At 33.5% G+C, this 12,885-nt stretch overlaps 1 protein-coding gene across 1 annotated transcript in view; it reads left to right on the forward strand.

The window, feature by feature from the left end:
- The first annotated feature begins 57 nt into the window (after positions 1-57).
- The window catches only part of Sdc (Syndecan), a 238,726-nt gene continuing 225,898 nt past the window's right edge, over positions 58-12,885 (forward strand). Inside the window, exon 1 of the mRNA XM_069121633.1 lies at positions 58-315. Within this exon, the coding sequence (XP_068977734.1) occupies positions 244-315 (72 nt within the window). The 5' untranslated portion in view covers positions 58-243. The remainder of the gene's footprint in view (positions 316-12,885) is intronic.

A 12,885-nucleotide genomic window follows, 5' to 3' on the forward strand; every position in this document is an offset into this window, starting at 1 on the left:
GCGCTTGCGTTCATTTCAAAATGGCGGCAGTTCGGCGGTGGAAGTGACCGATCGACGCGCCCTCAGTGTCTCGCGGTTCATCGATCAGTGTGGTGTGTGTCGCGTTGTTGCTCCGGTGGATTTTTGGTGGTTTCTTCCTGGCTGGGACGTACGCGTAATTTTTTTCGTTTGGTTTCGTAGAACCGACGCGGTGATCGGTCAGGGGGCTCTTGAACGGGCCCAGCGGCAATTACAAAGGAAAAGATGCAACCGAGGATATACTGGATCCTGATCAGTACGGCCGTCATTCTCGCGGGATGCAACGCCGCTACCGAGGTGAGTACTTGCTTTCGTAGCCTTGTTTCTCCCTTCTGTCACTCCTTCGACGATCGTTCGATCCCCTTTTCCTTCGTATCTTGTCATCACTCAACAACATTTATTTTAAAAGGATATTTTATCTGAGTACTTAGCACGTTATAAGTGGTACTGTAGACAGTATCTAAGCCAGCAAATTATTTCATAACATTGCATTTAGATTATACCGCTAATATAATGAAATAAAATAAAATAAATCTAACAAATTCGTTGAACATACGTTACAACTAGTTTTAAAAAGAAACATGCTGCGCCTCTGTCCTTCACTTTTGTGTTTGTCTTGTGTTTTCATAAAACGAGTCTGTTTCTTAGAAATACTTCCACTTATGGAATTTCTATCCTGAATATGTGCTTGAATGCGTCATATAATCGATGTGTCGCGTTCTTACATGACATGTATCCTCCAGTTTGTGTACGTTCAAATCCTAAACAGACGCCGCACGACGCGACTCAGGCAGCGGTTGTTTACGCTCCATTACCAATTGCACGAATTTGTTTACTCGTTTCGTCGTGGCGTGCTCGTGTGGACAAAACTCGGTTTAGCTCCGATACTAGGACGATTTAAACTTGTTATTGTCGATCCAATTGTACTCTTATAATGTTAAAGAGTATCTCAAATTTATGCAAAATATGGACAAATTGTTATAACAGGCTACGCATGTTTATGCAATTAGGGAATATTTGAAAATAGAAAAATTTGCAGGATGCATTTAATATGAAAAATATATAAAATATCCAGAGTGGTGCACATTTTATAATATTTAGTAGGTGAAACAAATCTTTATTTAGATCTCATTTTTTACATCATGTTGATAAAACTATGAATTTGCATAAACTTCCGCAGTCTGATTACCACTTTCTCGTTTCAATTTCATATAGAACATTCTATTAAATTATTAGAAAATTGGTTTGTTTCGTAGAAGGAGCAAGATTTAAGTATAAAAATTCGAGGATAATATTCGAATTTTCGTAGGCATCTGCAAGTGATAGTTTTTTATTTCTAGTCGAAGCAAATTGCTTATTTATAGGTCCATTGCATACTAGTGACTTGCTTAGTATCTGTTTCCAATATGTTAACTCTTGCAGAACTAGATGCTTTTTAGATTTTAGAAAATAATTTTTGTTTTTTTAGGTATTAACAGTGGAGACACGTATTTTCTGATCTTTATGAACAAGAGACATACCTAGCGTACTAAAATTGGGAATAGCTTTATCGAAAATAGATACGTTTATCGTTTAGTTAGTAACATTTTGAAATACAATGTTGCTATATAATATTATCGATTTCGGTCATTTTTCATTCGTTTTTACTTCTTTCATAGAAAATTCGTGTTTTGTATTAGTTAATTGGTTATTAGAATATAAGAAAAAAAAAAAAAATACATGTCTCTTTTTAAAATATTATTTTAATTACTATATTACTATATATATATACATAGTTTATTATTATATGAATACAACACATCCATATAATAATTTCGTCGAATACCATCTTTAGCTTTCTAACGAATTAAAACAGGAAATAAATCGATAAAAAATTGATTTTGAGATTCGAAAGGACCCAAGACGGGTGGTACGAGTGTTAACGTTAATAGCTCATTCTAAATTGTTTCTCGGAAGGCGCGGTGCCTTATAAGACATTTTTACCTGGCGTAATTACATAATAGGGTAAATCACGGGATATTACACGCCCCTACGCGGTGCGTGCCGCGAATCTATTATTTCGAAACTTTTACCGTATCACGGGTGGCGAGGTGTCTCGTTCTCTTCGATAGCCTACGTTACGACAGGACAGGATAGGAATTCTTCTACACACTCGTATATGGCCGATCATTATAGTGGCTATAAAAGTATACGAACACTTGTAGGAATTTTTTTATAAATACTTTAGGTATGTGCGTTATATGAAACATTTTGAAATTTATCAGCACTATAATGAGAGGCGATTATCATGATTACATTTAGCTTTTAAACAAATTTTAAAATAAAACATCAAACATTAAACGAATTTGAATATAGGTAGAAATTATAAGAAAATTAATACAAGTATATATTTTGCAGAGATGTCGAAAGTGTTTAAACAATCAATTATCCATTATATTAATAAATCTCGGTACTAAGTGGGATTGTTTTTAACACTCATTATGCGTTTAAGATGACTATTTTTGTTGTGCATTAATTTTGATTAAATTGATATGTTTGCAGAGTTTCTGTATATAGCGAAAGACAAAAAATTTTCATACAGTTGAAATGTAGAAGTAAAAAGGAATAATATTTTCTATATTATTAAATACATTCAAATATTTATACAAATAATAAATATACACTGTAATTGTATGTTATAACAGACGTTTATATAAATAATATAATTGTGTAATAAATGTACAGAAATATTGACGTTATTATTAATGTTTTCAAATAATGCGTGACAACATGTATTTAATAATATAGGAAATATTGATCCTTTTATTTCTACATCCCAACTGTACGAATACTTTTATCCCTTACTGTATGTATTTCCAGATTGCATTCAAATTTTATCAATATAATCATGACAACCGTGTCTCATTATTAGGCTATATATTTATTATAAATAAAATAGAATTTATTATAAAAATGTATAATAAATGAATTTTGAATTTATAATAAAAATAAAAATTATAAAATTTGATAGCGTGAGATTGCACAAAATTCACATATGTAATGTGGAAAGATATATATATATAACGTTCAAAGTGCTTTCTATAATACTTGGTAGCTAAACCAATTTTCCATCGAGGTTCTACTTTTTTTAATTATATTCACAAAAATATAAATTTGCACTAAAACCGATAATCACTCATTATATATGTATATTCCACATAATATACGATATATAAAAATTTCCTATGGTGTAAGTGTTCAAATACTTCCGTGAGCAACTGTACGATGTTTTTTTTCTCTCGCACCATAATCGGTCGGGACCGTTGTTTATCCTCTCGTCTCGCACGGTGGACGAGGTATCGGACCACGAGGCGCAAAAACGTGAGACCAGAAATATTCTGTCCGATGTTGACGAGTAATTCGAAACTTTGCCAACACCATCAGGCCTGTATACATTGTTTTTTTTTTTTTTTTTTGCTTGCTTTTCGCAAAGACTCTCGACTATCGTTCGGGCGACTATAGCAACATTGGTGCCGTGGTGAACGAAGCATCGTCCTTCGATGAACCTATCGACGGTTGAAAAATATCTAAAACATTACGCTTATGTTTCATTGAGATTTATCATCGAACAAATATGTTCTTAATGATTGGGTAATTAATAGCTAAAACGTGACGTCATAGCTCTGCCTTTTATAAAAAAAAAAATGATTAAGGATTACAGGAGAAGAACATGGTAACTTAGGTCTTCTACTTTTTTTAAATTCAGTATATCGTCGGCCACGCACATAGTATTACAGTAGAGTAGTTTTTATTCCGTTTTGAATTTAAGTATATTTTTGTCATACTCTTTCATGTTTTGGAAATATATATTACTCGCTATAAAATATTGTTTGTCAATAATTATACTGTTACATATAAATATATACTTGGTCTTTAAAACTTACACTCACTGCCTACTTTTAATAAGACATCTCTCTATATCTTTCTCATTAATCTCTAAATTAATAAGAATGTCTTAATAGACACACAATAAAGACTTAATTAAGACGGACATCGTTAGACACAACAGGTATTGGTTTTCGATTGTGTTCTATTAAAATCATGTTGTTCGATGATAAGATAACATCATAATTAGAAAATGAACAAAAATATGCTTATCATGCCTTCCTCTTGCGATCTTCGATTTAAAAATTCGAACTTCTTCTCATCTTTCAAATTCTCTCCAAGCGTTTTCTCTCGACTAAACTTGATCTTACAAAACTGGTAATCTTGTTCGTTTATCGTTCTGTATTCGTAAATACGATATTTCATATAAAACAAACGTGCCACTTTTTGATTATTAAATGACGTAAAAATAAGAAATCAATAAAAATGAACTCGTCATATTTGTTCATGGTCCTTAATTGCAAACGGGGCTGAGGACGACATGAACGTATCGTCGATGGAAAAATTAATAACGGTACACATGTGTTGATTTACGATGGGACGGGAACGCGGGTATTAATTGAATTCATTTTAGTTAATTATTGCGTGTAAACAATGAAAAGCCCCTGGTTGGTTCCCCAGTCATCGTCCAAACGAAAGTTTCGATCCTTTTGCTCTTGTGACTCGTTCGAATCAGATTCACGCACACATGCGCTCCTATAATTCGCTGAAATTAATAAAGCCCTTTATTTACGCAATGTTACGTGTATTATTACTTAAAGGTATTACTGCATTGTACGGAAGCAATGCGTTACTGACTGAAAATCTCATTGGTGCCGATAAATCCTCCGATATGTTCGATTTGTTTGCTTCATCCGTAATTTTTCGAAGTGAAAATTTACGCGTAAACGTTACTTTTATTATTCTTATGTCAATGCGTGTACTTCATTCGATATTTATAATAAATAATTCATGAATAATTCATTTCGATATTTAATACTAAATTTAGACATGGTACATGGTTACATGATACATAGCTTAGTTTAAATTTGCTTCGTTTATAATTCTTCGAAAGGAGAATAAGCATTCTTTTTATTTTTTCTTATCGTCGTGTGTAATTTATTCGATATTGCTTTAAAAACACTGAAATTAGATACGTTATATGATACGCAGTTAGGTTGGTTCAAGCTGTTCCTGTGAACCGCTTTCAGCATTTGTTAGGAAAAATTTAGACATGGATTTCGTTGCAAGTATAATGTTTACGTTTATTTTATGTTAGTTCGTTAAGAATTGTTGTAGAACTTCGGTGTACGTTAAGCATACGTAGGTGGTTTTTATCGTTGAAGATAACTTTTTCATGAAAATGGCCCGCAGAGTATATCGAAGTAGTCAGGTCAGTGAACTGGAAGGTCGTGAACTTATCTATTCCTCAATATTCTATAGGTTTTGTGCTTTTGAGTAGATAATTTCTTTTTACGATTGAAAGTTATACAAATTGTCATTGTTAGGTAAAGTAGATACATTACTCCATAAAATATTTAATACGAAATCGTTTCATCTTCCGATTGATAACATGTCAAGCGTTTTACATTATTTGATCCTTTACTAATATCGCAAATAATATAAATATCGTTATTGACAATAAGAAAGAATAATTGTATTTAGCAACAGATTATATTTGCAATAAGGTATATTATTTAGTAGAAGATTATATTTAAATAATATTATTTAAAAATTTATACCAAAAAAGAAAATGATATTTCAGTGAACATCGTCTGTTATTTAATCCTTTCCCCAAAGGGCCTAAAGATAACAAAACAAAAACATAGGTACCGCAAAAATTCCCCCATATCGTAAAGCTTCGAATGCTTTTATTCGAACGTGAAGTAGTTTTTACGCGAAAGAAACAGAAATCGGGCCGGAAGGGATGTTGGAAATGGACACGGAAGAACGATGCCCCTACAGTTCCGTTCGTTGGCCGTTTCGCAAGGCCGTAACCTGTAGCACTTGTACGCTCATTGTTCAGCACAAGATCCAGTCGAACTTGGTCCTCGACGAAATCCCATCGATGGTTCACGCTGTTACATCGACGATCAACGAATCAGATTTCCCTGAGCTATCGTTATTTCATGGTAAACTTTACGCTGCTGTGTCCATCTCTCTCTCTCTCTTTCTTGCTCTGTGCACTTGCAACTTTAGTAATAGTCACATGTTAGTCGATTGTAATCTTATCTGATCCTTAGAAGGTTGATGTTCTTTAGAATAATCGAAGGATTATGTCGTTAGGAGATTTCTCTTTGAAACTTTGAAGGGGAATATTGGTGTTTGGAATAAACGTGTGTTGTGATCGCTAAAATGTTGTTGTAACGAGATTATCAAGTATTATGGAAATTGAACAGTGCGAGATTGGATTGTTTGACGTAGAAAATTGAAGTTAGTACAACCATAATTGTATTATTTTGAATACGAATAAACAGTTACTGCCATTTTTGTTCATTCGAACGACGTCCAACCATCAAATCTTCCAGCCTCTAAGATGCCACCACACTAGGTCCTTCTCCGTAAATTAACCTTGTAAAACGTGACTAAACAACGAATATATCAGGGTCGTTGATCGATGATCGAGCGTATAATGCAATCGATGTACATTGTACGGGTGAGATGTGACGGCAAGAAGCCCTAAAAGCCCCCGCCTCGGTCATTTTCCATTGTCCTGCCAGGCATTGTCCTACCGCGTCGGCATTCGAGATCGACCGATGCAGAAAACGGACCCTAGAGCCACCTTTGGTTATTTCAGTCAGTTTTTTTAGTCTAATTATCAGATACGAATTGTTTTCATGCTTCATGGTATTTTCGTTCCGCTTCATTTCGATCTTACGTCGAATCAAATCATCGAACAAGTTGCATAAAAATTGCTATCAAATATATTTTCGGTCAATTGTATTAGGTTGTCTGAAAAGTTTCTTTCGTTTTATTAGGAAATAATAGACGCACGACGTTTTTTGTTTTATATTATTTTGTCGAATTACGTACGATCCATTTCGTTCTCTTGAGATAAACACCGCGACATTTTACAGACTTGGTTTCACGTTTCTATGAAGGTTCATTGTTGTAAAAGACACGTTTGCGAAAGAAAGACATTTTTCGGACAACCTAATAGATATTATAATATCCCATAGAAGGCACTATCACTATTACTGTATCGATAAAATCTCTAGTTATTCCAATGAATATTACATAAATATCATAACGTGTTCATAATATTTGTAATTAACTGCTACATTCTGTAATATATATTCTTCAAACATCACTATAATGTTCTTCAAACATAATTCATCCTTACCACTCCATGGATACAGTGTATCCTCATTATTATCAATTAATTACAGACATGATCTTTTACGGACACAGTATAACACCATTATTACTATATCCATACTATTTCTAATTAATTATACGTATTACAATACTCCATAGATATAATACGTTCCTACCATCATACCATATTCTAATTAACTAACTATAAAAGAAAAAACAATACTACAGTGTCTATATCCATCGTTCCATCTACCATCATACCATATTCTAATTAATTAACTATAAAAAAAAAAAACAATGCTACAGTGTCTATACATAATACCATGGATTGAATGGAATGGGAAATATTTCTGCAAACACGTGATGTCTCCTTTTTTCCCCATTAATGTGTAAGCTTGCTGTGGACAATTTGCCACAAGGGTACGTGGTACGTAGATTAATTTTTGAATTTTACACGTGCAAATTTAGTTCTGCTTGTGTCGTCGGAATGAGTAATTTTCCTGTGAAAATTACTGTGTGCACCACAGTGTGGTATTGTTGTTATTATTATTATTATTATTATTGTTGCTATTATTGTTATTATCATCATCATCATCATCATCATCATCATTATCATCATTATCATCGTGTATATGGTGTTTTTTTGCTTTTGAGTCTCCCTAGAATTTCTGTGGTATATAGCATAACGTAGTAATGTCTCGTTGGAGGACAAAACCGGGTCTGGATTGTACAATGACCCGGTTCCTTGGTTCCGATTCGATTCGTAAAATTCGTGAGTCACGTCGGTCATGAAACAGCCCTGGGTTAGGCCCCAGGCTGCTCTCAAGGGGCGGGGAGGCTTTGGCTCGTTAGGGGGGACTTTTGCTCGTTAGGGGGCTGCGAAAGCCACATGGCGACGTTTGTACAACGATGCAACCTACCCTTGTCTACGTTCCCTCGCTGATATTCACTAGCGAGCGTAGCTTAAACGAGGATTCGTCTGATGAACCATACATTCGCCCCTGGTACCGCGTTTTACGGTGGTTTCCAATGTTTTCTTTCAGGCGTTCTTCCTTTGCTTCTCTTGTATATTCCAGTTTCCGACGTTTTCAGTTTATGGAAAAACGTGGCTGGTATTAACCATTTCTCTGAACATTGTTTACTTTACATTTTGTATTAGGTATTCATATAGCGTTTTTATTAAAATATAAAATATTTCAGGCAGGTTCTGCCATTCTGTAACTCTTCCACTTCGGAGACGTTATTTTTGCAACTTTTTACCTTTGCAAGTAGAATTTCTGCAAGCTTTCGACTTTAGGAGTTTCTGAAATTTGTCCGCCTTAGAGATGCTTAATCATCTTAATTTTTGGAAGATTCACGTGTTAATAATAATAATAAAAAAAGGAGGATAGAGACTAAAAAATTCGTTTCACGTTATAAAATCGAAGCTTCTTAGTAATATACTTAGAGAAATTCTCTTTCGTTGCAAAGATCTCCAGTAATAAGTATACTAATGATAAAAAGTGCAAGAGAGGTTTCGAAAGGAGAAACGAAAGGATTTCTTTTTTTTTTTTCTTTCTTATAATATTGAAGCTCCCCAAGAATAATTGGAGAAGTTAATTACAGGATGTAAGAGGTAAAGGAAAAGCGATTGAAACGGAGAGAAATGGGCCCCGATGGTCGTCATAAATCGGTTTAGAGGACGTCGACCAACATCGAGTCGCGTTTTCCAATTGCCGGCCAATTCTTAATTTAACCGGCGGCAACGAGAACGCTTTAAAAGGCCTGTGGGTGTTAGACTCGCCGCGTGAAATATCACCGGTGATAATGACGCTGTCTTCGCGCGTGGAAAACGCGAGTTGTTCGTGCTATGTCGGCCATTTGGTGTAACAGAGAACGAACAGCTTATAAATATTCGTATCGTATCGCCACGCATTCTCGTTGCGTAACCGCGCCCAAGAAGAAAAAGAAATCTCTTCTGGTTGCTGTGATCTCGAGATCGAGCTGCAATCTTGTTTTCGTTGGCGTATTAAATTCAACGACATAAGCAGTGCCACGATTCATCTACAAGTTTTCCTGCATTTGCAATCTGTCTGTTTATTGGATTGTATTGTGTCATCTTGTCGTCATTTCGATGATAATTTTTTTCATTTGTCATCTTTTTAATTTCTTTCTGGTAATTTCGATTACGAAGGTTACTCGATATACAAAAGTTCATCTTCTTGGAAATGGTGTTGCATTGCTTAAAAATTGTTTGCCGATACTTCGATAGAATTATAGTAATTACTCTCATAGTTTCCAGTATATAATTATTTTCGTTTCGTAGGTGTGCTCGTGATTAATTCACGGTAATGGCTGTTTCAGTTTCTTTTCTTTCGCATTTATATAGATTAATATTATTTGTTATTTATTCATATTTGATTACAACGTTACAATATATGTGAAGCTTTTAATCGTTTCTTCGTCTTTTGAAATTTTGTAATTTTCGTAGAATTCTTGTAATATTCCTTTTTCGAATGAAATAAATGGAAAGTTCTATCCGAAGTATGAAATACATATTTTAGTATCATAAACGGAGTTCAAAGGTCGTCTTACTGTATCATTTATCACAATAATAATTAGTAGTTACAATTAGAATTTCGCTTCGACACAATTAGTCAATAAATTAAATCGCTTATTGAGTCAGTTTTACTCGCAATAAACAGACTTATGGAGGCGATTAATTTCATTTTTTTTTAGAATTAAACGAAACTTGGTCTGACTGTTGGTGGTATGTGTTTAAACGAATAATTCTTTTTCATTGATTTTCTCTACGATTTTCTCTTTTTCTTGTTTCTCTAATTTAGTTATTCCTTGTTATTATATTTAAACATTGAACGGAACATAGTAACCGGTGTTTGAACAATTTTCATATTCCCTCCCTTTATTTACCTTACTTTGTTGCATGGAAATTGAGTATCGAAGTTATTCTGCTCGATAATTCTTCTCTATGACGCGTGAATATCGAACCGTGTAGTCATTTGGCAATTTATTCGTTTTTCGTTTGCATCGTTTCATTCTATTTTGTATTCCCCTTCTCCTCCCCCTCCCCGAGTATATAACCGGACACGAATTCTTGATTAAAATTGTTAATTTTTTATTCGTTTTTTCTTTGTTGCCTTGGATTATTGTTGAACGCGTGTTGCATCGTATCGCGTTCAAATCTTTTGTTTAAACTCAGTATACATTTAATATTCCGTCGTTGCGAAATACCACATAAAAACCGAGCTTTCGTTTTTTCTACTTTTTTTCAAATTTAATCCCCTGCCTTATGATATTCAATTATGTATATTGGCCAGGATTTTGGGAATGAAATTTAACGACCGTACTTTCAAACAAAATTTCATTTTCATCTGCGACTTTCATTCTACATCGCGTAGAAACGCGCGGAATTATTAAAGGCAAATTGTATAGAATATTTTTGTCCTCGTTCGGTTTTTGCTTTTTCCGTTCCATTTGCTCGCTAGTTTCAAATTGCCAGAGATCGATACAAAATTGAAAAATTGTAATGATTGGATAAAATACTCTATTAGAGATAGTAATGTGACGTTTCTGTACTTTTAGGCTGAAACAATGCGTTCATTTAAAATTCCTTGAAATTAATACCATTGAAACTGCTAGACTTATATCAAAATCGAAATTGTTCGAACTATTTCTTCTGGCGAGGATCGACACGTAAGGTGGATAACAGTTTGTCAAACGAGTCTGTTGTCATTTGTCAAAAATGTGTTTACCGAGTTTTGTTTCCATTAAATTCGCAGAAGCATTGTTTACAGTCGATTCTTTAATGGGGCATCGTTTAATTGGATCGTTTAATACATCGCCATTGGATAAATTGGACACGTTATTAGCTTCTAACTAGAGAGTTAATCAAGCTTGAACAACCTTTAGATTAATCGCAAACCTTCCAACAGGAATAATAATTAACGCCGTGTTAGCCTGATCGTTTCGTTAATTATTTCCACTCTTCGTAATTAAATCTGATCGATCTGTTTCAAGTTTACTTCTCCCCTGTATTTTTCAATTATTTCCCAACAATAACTCTACCTCTAACCTAACTCTAAACTGTAATGTATATTATCCAATTTCTTGATTTTATTCTGATACTTTTATTCAATTACATAGATTTTTTTTAAATTTTACTTTCGAAGAAAAAAAAAAAGAAAAATATTTTTAGATAACCATGGTGTTGTTTACTCATGGGTCACTTCATTATTTATTGTTAACAAAGATTAATATCAACGTACCATACAACGGATGACTGTTTATTAGGAATTTTAAGCGTAAGATAATTTTCAGTTGACTAACGTTTATACGCGTGCTCCTAATTCATAAAGAGACGTGATTGAATTATGTACCCTCGTTTTCTAGCTTCATTATCTAACGGTTTGCCTCTACCAGAGGATAATCCATTGTTGTCAAGCATTTAACTTGTATGAATCAGCATGTAAATCAAAGACACTGTTACTCATAGAGATTATCGTTTTAAATACCTTTAAATCATTCACAAACTACAGAAATACGTACGTACGTACAGTGCATGTTATCATTCACTGTCAATCTACGATTTCTTATTTCTCCTACGAAACAGTATCTTCAGATTTTTTATTTCTCATACGGAACTCTACAGAGTTCTAAAATTATAGTGTATTAATATTAACAAGATATATATTTAAAAAATTATTAGCGTGTTTAATTCTTGCTTTTATATTTTTATTAGTACTATAGATATTTATTAGTACTATAGATATTTACAATTAGTACTATAGATATTTACAATTAGTACTACAAAACTCTTCGAATATCTGTCACACTGAATTTTAGTATTCTCATTCTATTAATTTCTTAATTGTCTGTAATTAATTTCTAACATGTACGTAATTAATTGTATTTATTCGTTATCAATGTATGCTTGGAGCTTGTATTTTTTCTTCAAATGTAACTATCAATTCTTATATACTTCTCTTAAATAATAGTAACGTTTTTAAAAACCAGTTTGGAAATAGGTATTTTCTCAGCTAAGTATCGTGTTATTAATTCCACAGGATTATCGTTTAAATAATAAAATACATTGAGTAGAAAATCTGTTGGATTTAGTTATACTTACCTCATCGTGAGTTTAATTGTAAACGATATAAGTATTAAAATTGACAAATATATCTTCTATTAATATTCTGATTATCTTCTCTATAAAAATGTCAAAATCTCTCCTGTTCTGCTTCTGTTTTCAAAGTTTCTCTTTTTATCAGCTAATACAATTCCTGTCATTCTGATAACCATGATTTATTCTAACCTTGTATTAATGTTTATTCATAATACTCGAGCACGGTATATTTCCTAAGATGGTCATGGTGTCGAAGGACAATGGGTCATTGTCTGGAAATTTACAATGGAATACATTAGAAACGCGGTGTAGTAACACTTCCCATTGATGTCTAATGTCATTCAAAATTCTATGTCGCCGGCGTGCACAGAGAGATGCCGGTTACTCACGTTCCTCGAACGATTTACATTCTAATTTCCAAACGAGTCATCTCGAACTTTCGACTCCAGTCCCCTATTTTAATCGATTGTCTCTTTAATCAGGAACAATCTCGATGAGAATCGTTTGCATTCTGTAAAATAATA

This window comes from Bombus flavifrons, chromosome 10 (genome assembly GCF_040668555.2).
Source record: "Bombus flavifrons isolate JBK064 chromosome 10, iyBomFlav1_principal, whole genome shotgun sequence".
NCBI classification, from domain to species: domain Eukaryota; kingdom Metazoa; phylum Arthropoda; class Insecta; order Hymenoptera; family Apidae; genus Bombus; species Bombus flavifrons.